General features: G+C 55.1%; 1 protein-coding gene across 1 annotated transcript; it reads right to left on the bottom strand.

Annotated features, from left to right (window-relative positions):
* Window positions 1–291: 291 nt before the first annotated feature.
* On the bottom strand, window positions 292–12,498 carry TGME49_238970 (hypothetical protein; the record flags this gene model as incomplete). Its single annotated transcript, XM_002366508.1, has 10 exons — window positions 292–333; window positions 614–861; window positions 1,751–1,868; window positions 2,919–2,978; window positions 3,331–3,547; window positions 3,617–4,013; window positions 4,393–4,614; window positions 4,819–4,993; window positions 5,527–8,640; window positions 9,490–12,498. The coding sequence occupies 10 exons, from the start codon at window positions 12,496–12,498 to the stop codon at window positions 292–294; spliced, it is 7,602 nt and encodes a 2,533-aa protein (XP_002366549.1).
* Window positions 12,499–12,976: the final 478 nt, after the last annotated feature.

Below are 12,976 nucleotides of genomic sequence, written 5' to 3'. Positions count from 1 at the left end.
ATATATATATACACTACATATCTATATGTATATATATGTTATACACACACATGTTTATATGTATATGTATGTATAGCGTTCAAGACTCGAAGGGACATTGGAATCGGTCTCTGTCCTCAGTTTGTTCACAACATCGCGTTCTGCGCAGCGTTTTGAGGGCCGTGGAGATCCAACACTTCAAGCTGTCTGGAGCACTCCTGCGGCGTCGCGATGTGAATGAATTACAACTCGACACGGTTTCGCCTTTTGGAAAGGCATCACGTACTCGTATAGGAACTGCAGCGACTACTTCTAGGCTGTCGCCTTGACGTAGATGTGAAGCGTCTCCGCCTCCTGAAAACGCGTGACCCAGCGTTTTGGCGTCAGGTCCTTCTTCTGACTCCTCGCCTCTCACACGACTGTGAGTCAAAGTTGTTTCTCCTCGCATGCCGAAGCATGTGTTTGCGCATGTCTTTGTGACGAGAGAATCGAGAAAGAGAAGGACAGGGGCAAGGTGCAGAGACAGTTCCCGCTCTAAATCGTCTCCGTTTCCCTCGTAAACTTCAGGAGGCGCTGCGAGAGCCCGTGGGCGTGGTACACGCGCATTTTCACCTTCTTTAACGGTTTGCCGTACTTCCTTCTTGTCTGGGTCCACCTCACACCTTTGTCGCCTGGCTTTGGATGACTCGGCACCTCGTTTGATGCCTTCTTCGCTGATTTTGCCTTCTCCGTTGCTTTTGCCTTCTCTGCTGCTGTCTTGGCGACTTCCCTTATCGAAAAGGGTCCCTGCCTCGCTATCGTCCTCTCTCTCCTTCGGTTTTTCTCTGTCCTCTTCGCTGGCCCCCTTCTCGCTCACGTCCTCTCCCTTCTTTTCGTCGCTCTCTGAAGAGCAGAAAAAAGTTCCGGAAACTGTGTGTGGGTTCTTGCTTCGCTGCATCCGTTGGAACGAGAGCCGTCGCGAGTTCTCGGAAGGCAGCACCCCTCCTCTTAGATTCCATTTTTCTCGAGCCTCTTCAGCCGAGCTCGTGCTCCCCAGCAACTCTCCAAGGCGGGGCGAAAAATGGAGTGGCCCCCGCCGGATCGAAGGCTGGCCAGCGAGCCGCCCCGAGGCATGGCTGTCTCCTCTGTCTTCTCTATCTCCACTGTCTCCTCTATCTCCATTGTCTCCACTGTCTCCTCTATCACCATTGTCTCCACTGTTTCCACTGTCTCCATTGTTTCCACGGTGCCCTCCCGCTTCTTGGTGCCCATCTGCTGCAGGGGCGTTTTGGGAGGAGAAGGCGTTCGAGGGCGAAGGAGATTCTTCTTCTGAATCCGGCGAAGGCTTAGCGGAAACGAGAACAGGTAACACTCCTGTTGGAGTCGGAGAGGGAGAGGAGGCCGTAGACGAAGGAGAAGGCGAAGCAGGAGGCACCGGAAGGTCGGATGAAGGAGAGGACGAGGGTTGTGTGGAGGAGAACGTGGGCGGCGATAAGGAAAAGGGGCGACGAGGCGAATCCGGGTGGAGAAATGGAGGAGACATCCGACTGAGATTGACTAAAAAAAGCAGATCTTGGTGGGGCGAGACGGCGCCGACAGAGCGCGAAGGAAGGTGGTGCCCTGGCACAGAAGAGGGACACAAAATCGAAGGAGAAAGAAAAGACAGATAAGAAAAGGGAACACCGAAGGCGGCATACAGAAGCGAAGGTGAGGAGACACGGCAGAAATCGACAGGTCGACGGCGGACTGGATGAGAAGAATCGAGGAGACTAAAAGAAGTCAAACTCCTTACCTAGACAAAGAAGAAGTTCGTGGGGTCTCACACCCTGGAAAAAGCTGCTTCTTTGCAGGAGAGCACTCCTAGGCAGCATGGACTGTCGCTTGACGGCGACAACTGATTCTGCATCTACCTAAGGAAGGAAAACAAGGAAATGCGGAAGGACGGCTGTGTCTACACAGTCAAAGGCGATGCCGCTTTCCACAAGTACCCTAGTCGGGCAGGGTCAGAAAATGCGACTTTCTACCTCCAGAGAAAGGAGACGATTCACGACAATCCGTGTCTCCTTCTTCAAACTCCGGTTTGTGTCCACGACGGGAGTTTTCAAACAGGTATGGCATTCGATACAGGGAAAGTAGAAAGACGAGAAATGAAGAGTGAGGCACTGGCGAGGTGTCTCGCGACCGCGGGTGTTTCCAAAGCTTAGGTTTTGTCCAGGTAGATAAACAGATTGATAGAGATATACAGATATCAGGTCCCATGTACGCAGATAATCCGCACAGAAAGAAGCAGATGTAGTTCCTGGCAAATAGATCTCAACATGGATCAAGGAAGTGTATTTATTACATACTGAAAACAGACGGACTCCAAAAGTCTCGCTTCGCGCAGGCAAAGCCTCTGCATGCGTGCCTGGGCCTCCCACCCGAGCGAAGAAAAAACCATTTAACGATTCCTTACGTCCGGCGGTGCATCTCGGTTGAAACTCGACTACATATGTTTGAAGCTACTTCCCCAACTAGACTCTGTAGACTCTGACCCAAACCTTGAACAGCAGAACAGGAGGAGAACGCGACACTAGAACTGAAGTATGTTCATCTATGAATCTATGCTGATACTCGGTTTTCATAGTGTTCGAGCCTAGCTTCCCGGTTAAACTTCGCCTTTCGGTGAAACAAACTTCCCTGCTCTCGCCGCCCGTATGATCTCGACCGCCACCTCCATGTCAGATTCCCCAAATGACCCCCGACCCCTTGCTCTCTTGTTTCTTCTCGCTTTCCTTTCAGGCGCCGCTGGGGGGCGTTGCTTGCTTTCCTCTCTGCTCTCTAGGCCTCCCACAGCTGTTCCGCCCTCCAAGTCATATCTCTCTTAAGAGCGTGTACCACGTTCTTAACAAGAAGGCAGAGAAGCCCAGCTGTTTAGGTGTATGCTCACGAATATCGTGCTCTTCTCGGGTGTGACTTACGGAGAAATGGATGACGAGAGTCATCGCTTGGTGCCCGACAGCGTCGATGGACACACGAGGCTGAGAGGCAGGGGATGAGGGCAGGAAAGAAGACCGAGGAGCCACAACGAATGAGGCAGTGAAACTCGATACACTGTATTTCTCACCACGTAGACACGGCGGTTAGAAGGTTGTTCAACAAGAGTGGATTCAGTTAGGTTTTCCGCGTGGCTTCGCGTTCTCCGCGTTGAGGCCTCTGTGGTAGTATTCTATCTTGATTCTCTTTTGTCTGTCAACGTGTCTCGACGAGCATCTCTATCTATCTCCTCTGTCGACACCTTTCTACCTCAGACTACACCTCTCTCTCGTTTCCGTGAGAATTTCGAGCCGCGCTCCTCCTTCCAGTTCTGATCTTTCAGTGCCTCTGACTCACCCCGTACAGGTCGCTGAGTTCGCGATGCAATATCTCCTTCCAGATTCGGAGGAAGGCCTCATAAAAGTTCTTTTTTTCATTCGTGTTTCTGGCCTCCTCAGTGGGCTCTGGAGGCTCCGGAGGAACGGCGGAAGAAGCCGAAGAGACAGAGACAGCCGGCTCAGGAGACACGAGACGGTCGAGCGGCTGGCGCGAGTCAACAGACTCAAAGAGGTGACTGAAAAAAAGAAAAAGCACAGAAGCACGAACTTCGCCATCCGCGTGTGTAAAGAGACTCTCGAGATACCTGAGCACTCTGTCTTCGGCGCGGGCCTCTTCGCCTTGATCTTCGCCGTTATCCTCGGCTTCGCGTTCGTTGCCGGTTTCTCTCGCATGTCCTCTTGCGACCCTGTCTAGCTCTGCGTTCGCCTCTCTGTCTCGGACGAGCTCCTTTTCCTCATCCTGTCCAGCAAAGAGGAGGAGAAATCGGTCGAGAAGCACATCTGAGAACTCGACTTCAGGGTCGCTCAACTTCGGAGAGAGAAAGAAAGACAGCGCAGCTGAAGGAGCGCTGCGAACTGAACGAGGGGAGAAAGAAGACGCAGACGATGCAGACGACGCAGACGACTCGGACGGACTTGAAACCAGCGCTTGAGGAGCGAGCAAGAGAGAGATTCGGGCGCGACGGGACCGCAGAGTTTCACCTGAAAACCGAGAAAAAATAGGGGTCCGCGAGACAGCGGAAGACTTGAAAGCAGACCGTTTTGGGCCCTTTTCAGGTGTCTGTACATCAGACATGTTTGGCTGGCCACGTGGAACAGCGTGTCAGACAGAGGGTCGCGTCAACTCACGAGCGAGTTTTTCTCGTCCTCTGCATCTTGCGTGTCTTTTTTTCATGAAGGCACAAGACCCCTAAAAAGCGGCATGCGCCTTCTTGGAGGCTGCGCTCCATGCCTCTGCGGAGTGTTCATGACTTCCACACGAACCAAGTGATGCTGAAAGCCTAAGCACGGATATATTGTCTGATTCCATCAAGACTCTTTTCCTCCCCTTCTGGAGCCCTAGGGACGGCGAAAAACTCACATAGCCACGAATCCAGGCTCTCCGACTCCGCGGCGCGCAAGGGAGAAGAGTGGCCGTCTTCAGAGTCCATGAGAGACTGAAGGAAATATCTAAACTGAAGGAGTTTCTTCTCCAGCTGCTCTGCCAAGACGTCGCTGTCTGTGTCCTGGCTCGTGCTCATCCTCGCCTCCCCTTCCGCCGGAACGTATTCCTCAGACGTCTCTGTGATTTGTCGCCCAGCGACTGACGAAGGGAAGGCAGAGAAGAAGGGGAAAGGGTTTCGGTTTTTCTCGGCTGTTCGCGCGAGCGGGTGAGAACGCCTGTAGGAGCTGCATCGAAGGCCCGTACACCGGAGAGCGAGGTGTACATACACCTGGCGATCATCTCCAGCGCGCGACAGGACCGCCCAAGACCATTTCCCGCCTGCGCGGTTCTCTTCCTTCTCACGGAGCACATCGCTTTCTTCCTCTCGATCTCCTTTCTGTTCGGAGTCGGCGTCCGCGTCTCTCGAGTTCCACTGCGTGCTCGCAGGAGAGACAAACTTGTCTTCCAACAGTGGCGGAGTAGGCAGGAGGGCGGAGGCAGCGCGAAGCAGCGAGCTCTGGAGGGAGAGAATGTCGTGCTGTACGTACACAAGAAAAAGAGCCACCGCAGAAGTCACAAAAGCCCCGTGAATTCCGTCACTGATCAGGGCTAATTGATAAGCTGGAGCGAGTGCCGACGCTGAGGTCGAGTAAGTCAGGGGGAAAATGGAGACAACAGGCAGAGGGTTTAGGATTTGCTGTATTGCATCTGAATTTCTGTCTTGTGAATCCCACAGTCCGTCTCATGTGGCGATGGGCAGTGCTCACCGACTCCGACACAGCGTTTTCTCTGTCTCTTCAGAAAGCTCCCTTAAACTCCTGCAAGCTTTAGGCGCACATGCATATATGTATATGCATGTGTATAGATGTGTATCAAGGTATATTTGAATATGCATAGTTATGTATCTATATAAACTTGGGAGGAACAAATGCGAGAAACCGTCTGCCAGCGTAGACATGCAGGTGGTACAGAACGTCAGCAACTATGTTGGCGCTGTTTCTTTGGTTGGAAAGAAAGGTTTCTCTTTTCCAGTGAAGGCCTGTATAGAAAAGAAAGAGACTTCTTCCTTACAGTTTTCATGCGTTTCAACTGCGTCCCGTTCCCTCCTCGATCAAGAGTGACAATGACCTCTCCTTCCCAGAAAACGTGAGATTCGACTGCCTCTTGCTCGCCGCTTTCTTCCATTTGTGGCTCATTCATGACCCCACCAAAAGGTATCTGCACGCGGTGTCGCTCTGCCTCGCCCCTCTCTCTCGCGCTGCCTCTCCACGTGTCTCTGGGCTCCTCTTTTCTCTCCTCTCGACCCTCAAGTCCACCGTGAGCGTCCGCAGGCGCGGGGCGTTGCCTTCGGCCTTCATCGCTTTCTCTCTGGACCTGGAGAGAAGCTGATATGCCCCATGGGCGAGACCCTGCGGGCGGCGAGAAGGACTGTGTAGACGAGGCATCATGTGAGGACGACTCCGAAGATGCTGGGGCGAAATCGAGTTTAGCAGAAGGAGAAGAAACAGGGGACGCCACGGGCAGGGAACTAGAGCCATGTGGTGCGTGGAAAAATGGAGACACAGTTCCTCCTTCAGAAGAAGAGAAGCCTGTATCTGTCTCCATTCCTAGCTCGGCCGCTTCCTGCGCATTCTTCTGTTCCATTTGAGTAGGATTCTTCACTGGCAGACCCTGGTTTGTCGTCGCGTTCTCCTCGCTTCCCTCTCGAGAGGTGGAAGGAAAAGCACTCCTTTCTTCTCTGGCCTCTAGCGTTGATGCTTCGCTGTCTTGTTTGTTCCCTGTCTCCGCTTCACCCGCCACAAGCAGCGACGAAGGCAGTTTTCCTGAGTTCTCTCTCCACCTGCTTCCTGTCTTGTCTCTTCTCTCGGTCTCTTCGTCTCTCGCGGTCGCGCTTCTTCTCGACTCTCGATCTTCTCCACGATCAGGCTCGCGTCTCTCGCGTTCAACCTTCGTGTGGTCAGTCGCCCCTCTGTCGCGTTCTTCTTCCATGCTTCCACTTGCCTCCTGTGGCCGCTCGTCTGCTTCGCTCGACTCTCCAGAGGGGAATTGGCGATGCTTCCAATTTTTCTTTCGAGAAGGCGAAGCGTCTAACGAGACGCTGCTGGAGGCGCGGTCGAAGGAAAAGCCCCTTCTCCTCGCCGTCTCCTCAGAAGAATTCCGCTTTCTCTGTTCGCCTCCTGTTCTGCCTTGCTCGTTGAGACTTTCTGTCGTTCTCGCCAGGTCCTCGAGTTTCGCTGTGGCCTCCTCTCTCCTCTCGTCTGCCACTTGCTCGAAAGAAGCTTGGAAAGAAAAGTGGAGACGCGTGGAAGAGAAGGGTGGCCGGTCTTTTCTCATCGGCAAAGCATGTGTGCCTTCCCCCCCTCTCTCGCGTTTCTTTTGTGGAGCTTCATCTCTCTTTGCTGCTTCAACCTCCTCTGCCGAGTCATCATTCTCTCTGTCTCGGACCCTCGCCTTCGCTCGACCCTCGAGTCCTACGCCATCCGCATCGGACTCCACCTTTCTCTCCTTTCTTCCTTGCTCTCCGCCTTGGTGTAGCCACTCGCTCTGTCGCCTTTCTTCTCTCTGAAGGCGAGGACGAGAGACAATTTCCTGACCTTGCTGCCGCGTCGCGAGTATCTCGGACGCCCCAGCCTTTCCGGCGTCTCTCGGCTCTGAACTGTCTCCCTCCAGTGAAGCAGAAGAATATGGAGAAGCAGAGGAGGAAGAAGAGAGAGGAGAAGAAAGAGCAGACGCTTCATCGCTGGAGATAAACGGCAGCGAGTGAGGAAGCGATCCAGACGAAGGAGACGGGGCTTCGGGCCTCTCCACCTCAGTCTTGTCTCTAGTTGAGTACAAAGCTTCCTCTCTGTGGGTGTTTTCCTTTGCTGTCTCTCCTTCCAGTGTTCCTCGGCTTGCCACCGAGTTGGCAGGCGTCTTTCTCTCTTCTGTTTTGTTCACTTCTTCCCTCCCCGAGAGCTCGGCATCCCAGCCAGAAGGCAGATCTTGTCGCAAGTCGGCTTCGACGTATGTGGTGTATCCACTGGCGGTCGAGTGGTCTCTCGGTCTTCTGTCTCGTTGCGCTTCTTCGTCGACACTGGCTCGACTTTCGTCTGAATCTTCGCACGCTACAACGCCCTCAGGAAACATCGGGAAAAGCCAAGAAGGCAACGACGTTCCGGCTTCTCGCGACTCCATGTGCCAGGCAAAGTCCGCGTCTTTGGCTCTTTGCACATCAGGAAAGGAGGGCCTTTCTCCGCCTGTCCGCCAGTCCCACAAAGAGAGCACCGACAGGAGGTTTCCCCGCTGCTGCTCTGATTTGACATCTTCCATCAAGCAGCATAGAAAACGTCTTCGGATTTCGCGAAGCTGTTCAACGTAGTCATTCGCTGTGTCCGGTCCCGATCCAGAAGAAGGCGCTGAAGTGTCTGCAGAGAAGCTCGAGGCGTTCTGGAAGCTTTCTTGGGCTCCATCGATTTTCCTTGCTCCTCTGTGAGACGGCATCCACGCCAGCAGCACCTGAGGACTCAGGACGCTGGTTTCTTCCGGCAGGGACGCCGTATGGCCTTTTTTATCCGCCTCTCTGCGACTTTCTTCTCGCACTTCGAAGGCGGCAAGCTCCGCCCGGTGTCCCTCTCGACAGACTCCAGAGGCAGCTGCAGCGGAAAGCGACGCTCGCGGTTCACCGCTGAGGTTTCCGTCGCCTTCTGCAACCCAGAGAAGAAGCCGCAAAAGCGTCCGGAGATGCAGCAGACACGAAGAAGCATGGGGAGAGGCGGAGCGACACCGTCCGTCTGTGGTGTCGCAAAACGCCATAGAAAACTCGTACCAGCCGCAGTCGCTGTCCAAGGTGCATCGTTCTCCGTCTATTGGCCGGCACTGCCCCCGCCGAAGCGTTTTCTCTTCGACAAAGTCTCTCTTAGAAGTGGAGTCTCTCTCAGCCTCTTCGTCTCCAACGCCGGCGAACCGCGTTCCAGGCGGACAGACCAGCGAAGGCGAGACGCCCTCTCCAAGAATGAAAGGCAACTCGAGCGATCCAGAGAAGGGGGGAGCGAGAGATGCCTGTGCATCGAGAGGAGAAGCTGGAGCAGGAAACGAAGAAGGAGGGGGAGAAGAAGAAGGATAGAAGGGAGGTGGTGGGGGAAAAGCGGCAGCGGGTGGCGCAGAGACTTCAGGGAAAGGCGGCGGATCTTCAGGAAGAGGAACGACCTGTTGAAGGGGGGCCGAACGGTTGATGGAGCCAGAAACCGTAGCAAAGGGAAACGGTGGAACGCAGCGATAATTCACACACAAAAGTCCGGGACCACATTCTCTGGGGATTTTGCCCGAGCATGCAGACTGCTCTCCCCGACGTGTTTCGCAGGCTACGTGGCCAGCAAAGGGCGATGGCGGCGGACAAAAGAAACGCTGCAGGCACCAGGGAGACAGTGTATACACACAAGTGAAAGGCGGTAAGCAACAGTGAGGGTAGAGGGAGAGGAGCATCGAGCAGCTCCAAGAGATTCGCTTGGAAAGACGGCGAATCGGAACTTGAGCAAACGAGAGGGAGGAGAACGCAGGGAAAAACGAAATGTGGTGGAAAAACGGCAGGAAGCGCTCGCCAACGTGCTCAGTGCGAAGCAGTGAAGAGAAAGGAGATGTGTACGCCACAGCAGAAGAAGGAAGGAAATAACAAAGGAAAACGGCCGAAAGGAGAACGATCGGGGCCTTTCAACTGCAGCCGAACTCCGGCCGGGGAGAGGTCACGCGAAAAAACAAAGAGTTGTTCGAGACAGTCGACACCCTCAACGAGAAACAGAGAACCTGAAAGAAAAACTCGGCGCATACAGCTCTATGGAAACTGAAAACCTGCACACAGGCCAAGACGTCTCAGAGAGAGGACAGGCAGTTTCCTGGCACATGAACGGGATCTGCTCACGATGACGAGAAGCAGTCCATCGGTCTCTGCTTGGCTTTCCAAAAGGCAGACACCTTCATGCGTGTCTCTCTCTCTTCTCTTTCTTCTTTCCGTATGTGCATCCACCCCTCCCCTTCCCTCTCAGTCACTGCGACTCCTACCTCGTCGCAGCAGCACGTTATCAGAGAGGATTTTCCGGGGCCTCTGTTCTGGAGCAGATCGAGATGTCTGGCGCATGCTGGGTCGCTTCTTCTTTGGGTGTTTTTCGCTCCTTCTTGTTCTCCTTCGCCTCCTAATGCGCGGTCCTCTCCTCGCATAGTGATGTGCGGTAACGACAGGAGAGGGTAGACGCCGTCTTGCCCATATTGCCGCGTCGCTTCTGCATCACGTCTCGTTGTCTCTGCCGCCAACTTGGTTTCTCCTGGCTGTCTTGTCTTCGCCGCTTCTCTTGCTTCTTGCTTGCGCCTCGGGATGCCGTAAAGTGCACTTTCCTCTCTCTCGCTCGACGGTCCATACACCCCGCCTGGTTCCCTTTCTCCCTGCTTCTCTCCTGTCACGTCCCTCACCGGCAGCTGAAGAGAAGAGCCTTCCGCGAGGCGGCTGGTCACATCTTCGCTTTGCACCTCTGGCCACCACATCTGCCATTCCGTTTCTCCCGGGAACTGAACGTGTTGTCTGTTCAGCGTCTGTTGCCGCTCTAGCCCTTCTTGTCTCTCCAGTGCCTCTCTCAGCAGTGGGGCACTGTTTCCTCGACTTCCCCGCTCAGACGAGAAACTGGTGTGCTCAGGATTTCCAAAGGGCGTTTGCCTTGTCAGCGCGTCTCGCCTCAGAAGCAGCTCTTGGAGCAGAGCGGAAAACTGTGCATCTGAAAGAGTTTCTCTCCCCTCTGGGGACAGGATCCCTGGACCCCCTGCAGGCACCTCCAGTCCAGCAGCCACGGAGAGCGTCACAGCCTGCAGAGAAGAGCTCCTGCTTCCGCCAACAGATTCGTCGCTGTTGGCTGACTTTGTTCTCGACTCTCCAAGTCCCTGTTTCTCTTCCTCTGCCCCTAACCTGCCTCCGACCGCAGCGAAGAGCGAAGCAGCTGAAGTCGGAGACGAAGAAGGCGCAGGCGGCAGAGCCAGGCCGCCTGGCAGAGACGCCTGTGTTGAAGGGGAGAAAGGGGACTGAAAGAAAGGACGAGCTGTCTGATTCACAAGACCCAGTGGGGATGGAGAGGCTAGTGAAATGTCGAGACGCTCCTGGCCTGTCCCTCCTTGACTTTCCCGTGGGGGTGCCAGCCTAGCGTTGCGGGTTGTCTCCGACGCAGTCGCAGTCTGCACTTCATCAGGGACAAGAATGACCGCATCTTCTGGGCGCATAGAACCCAACGCGGCGGGGCTGCTCCGGGAAGCACTGGGCGTCGCCTGGTACCTTCTCGGCTGCACGGAGACGGGGGGGAACCCTCCAAGCCCCCCAGGAAGCCCGGGGGGCACTAGAGACACAACGCCCTCTTGGCGCTGTGCCCCTGAAGGCGCCACGGTTCCCGCATCGCTGTCTTGAATGGATTCAAGCAGAGCTGCCAGCGTTGCAGCTCCGAATGGGAGACTGTCTCCGCCACCCCCACCTTGTTGCACCGCGGCCACACCCTCAGGAGCAGCTACAGCCAGCAAGCCTCCGATCTGCGGAGACACCAAGAAAGATGAAAAGGGAGAGAAGGCAGCCTGCGACAGCAAAGTTCTCGCAGCGTCTGCCTCGGCTCGGGCCGCTCCAGCCGCCAGTGCGGCAGACGGCGACCCCGGAGCCCCAGGAGGCGGCGCGGTTGAGGCGGGACTGTTGGGCGAGAAACTTGCCGGCATGGAGACGGCAGACGGGAAAGCAGAGACATCCCGCGTAGCAAGGTACGGAGACACAAGGCTGCTTGTCTGCACGGTAGGATCCGCCCCCAACAGGGCTCCTAACGGTGCGGAGGACCTTTGGAGCCCAAGCGTGGTTGCGGGCGCAGCGGCTTGCGGAGAGACGCTGGTCTCTGCACCTGGAGACGCAAAAGTAGAGAAAGGGAGCTGAGGAGACAGCTCAGGCAGCGAGAAGGGCAGATTCAGCTGAGGAGGGATCTGCCCAGAAAGCAGAGATCCAGACAGGGGCATGGGACCAGGCGCAGCGATCATTGAAGGAAAGGCGGTTTGCACTGGAGTGGAGACAGGAGCCAGAACTGGCGCCGGAACTGGCGCCGGAACCGGGGTCGGAACTGGCGCCGGAACCGGGGTCGGAACTGGCGCCGGAACCGGGGTCGGAACGGGAGTGGGGACAGGCGTGGAGATTGGGTAAGGGAAGGGGACGGGCACGACAGGCGGTGGCATGGGAAGAGCTTGAGGTATCGGCTGGCTGAAGAGAGGCGCAAGCAGTTGTGATGCCCCGGCAGCGCAGGGGATATTGTAGTTCTTGCTGTTGGAAGAAGCATCAAACGACGGATATTTGGCCCAAGCGAGATGAGATGGAACGCCACAGGAAGAAGACTTGCTGCACATCGGCCGTTTAGCTGTGAAAAGCCTTTTCTTCTTCCCTTGATTTGTGAAGTGTTGACCGTCAAGAACTCCCTCGTCGCTGTTCTCGTTTCCAATGTCCTCAGCATCGTCATCATCATCTTGCTCATCGTTTTCCCCAGAACTGTCGCTTGTGGTTTCACCTTCCTGGCGGCTATTGCTCTTCATAATTCGTTCCTCGAGAAGAGGCGACTGGGCCGTGACAGGTTCTGTCTCCTCCTGCTCCTCTTCGGATCTGCCAGGACCGTTGAAGCGGTACTTAAAGACGAAGTCAAGATTCGTTCTCTCCTTTCTTCCTCGGTCCCATCCCTCAGCCTCTTGTTTGTTCTGGACGGTCTGCAGGAACCTGTTTGAGCTTCCCTCTTTTTCTTGGTGTACGTTTCCCCACGAAGGTGCCTTTGCTGCCACGTCTGTCTCCTGTATGGACATCTGTCGCTGAGGAATCTGAAGGATCCGAGATGTACCTTCGAAGGCAGACGACTCACTGCTACTCACAGATACGCCATCTGAGTCTGGAGAAAACAATGAATCGACTTTTTCCCCTTTTCCTTGTCGGCTAAGTGACCTGGCTGGTACTCCTGGAAGCGGAAAAAACGCTTCGTTTTGTACCCCTGAAGGACGATTGGCTGATAGTGAACGAAACGCCATCTGTGAAGGCAGCACCTCTGACTCATGCGAACCTAGAGTCGACGACAGGGGCTCGCAAATGCCTTTTTCCGAGCATACTCCACATTCCGACTTGCAAACCACATACAGGCCGTCACAGGCCTGTCCCCAACTGGCCTCCTCTACACAAAAGTACTCGTTCTCTACATATCCCGGGGACGCTAATCGCCTCCGGTGCCTATCACCACCCTCAGAAAAGGGCCTTTCCTCATCGTGTTTCTGCACCTCTCCATCTGCCGTCTCTTCTGCTTTCGTCTTTACTCTGCTGCTGAAGTCGCCCTCGACTCCACTACGGCCGATCGATTTGAGACGGCGAGATGAATCTATACTGCCTTTGACTGCGTCGATTCGCTGTGTCTGGTCTGCTGGCATACGGTGAGAGTTCCGTCGCAACGAAGCCAGTGCTGTGTTGCCACGTTTGTGCAAACGTCGTTGCGGCGCCTCTCGTGCGCCAAGCTGT

The sequence above is a fragment of the Toxoplasma gondii genome, chromosome VI, assembly GCF_000006565.2.
Source record: "Toxoplasma gondii ME49 chromosome VI, whole genome shotgun sequence".
NCBI classification, from domain to species: Eukaryota; Apicomplexa; class Conoidasida; order Eucoccidiorida; family Sarcocystidae; genus Toxoplasma; species Toxoplasma gondii.
This window is presented reverse-complemented; position numbering and strand designations above follow the sequence as displayed.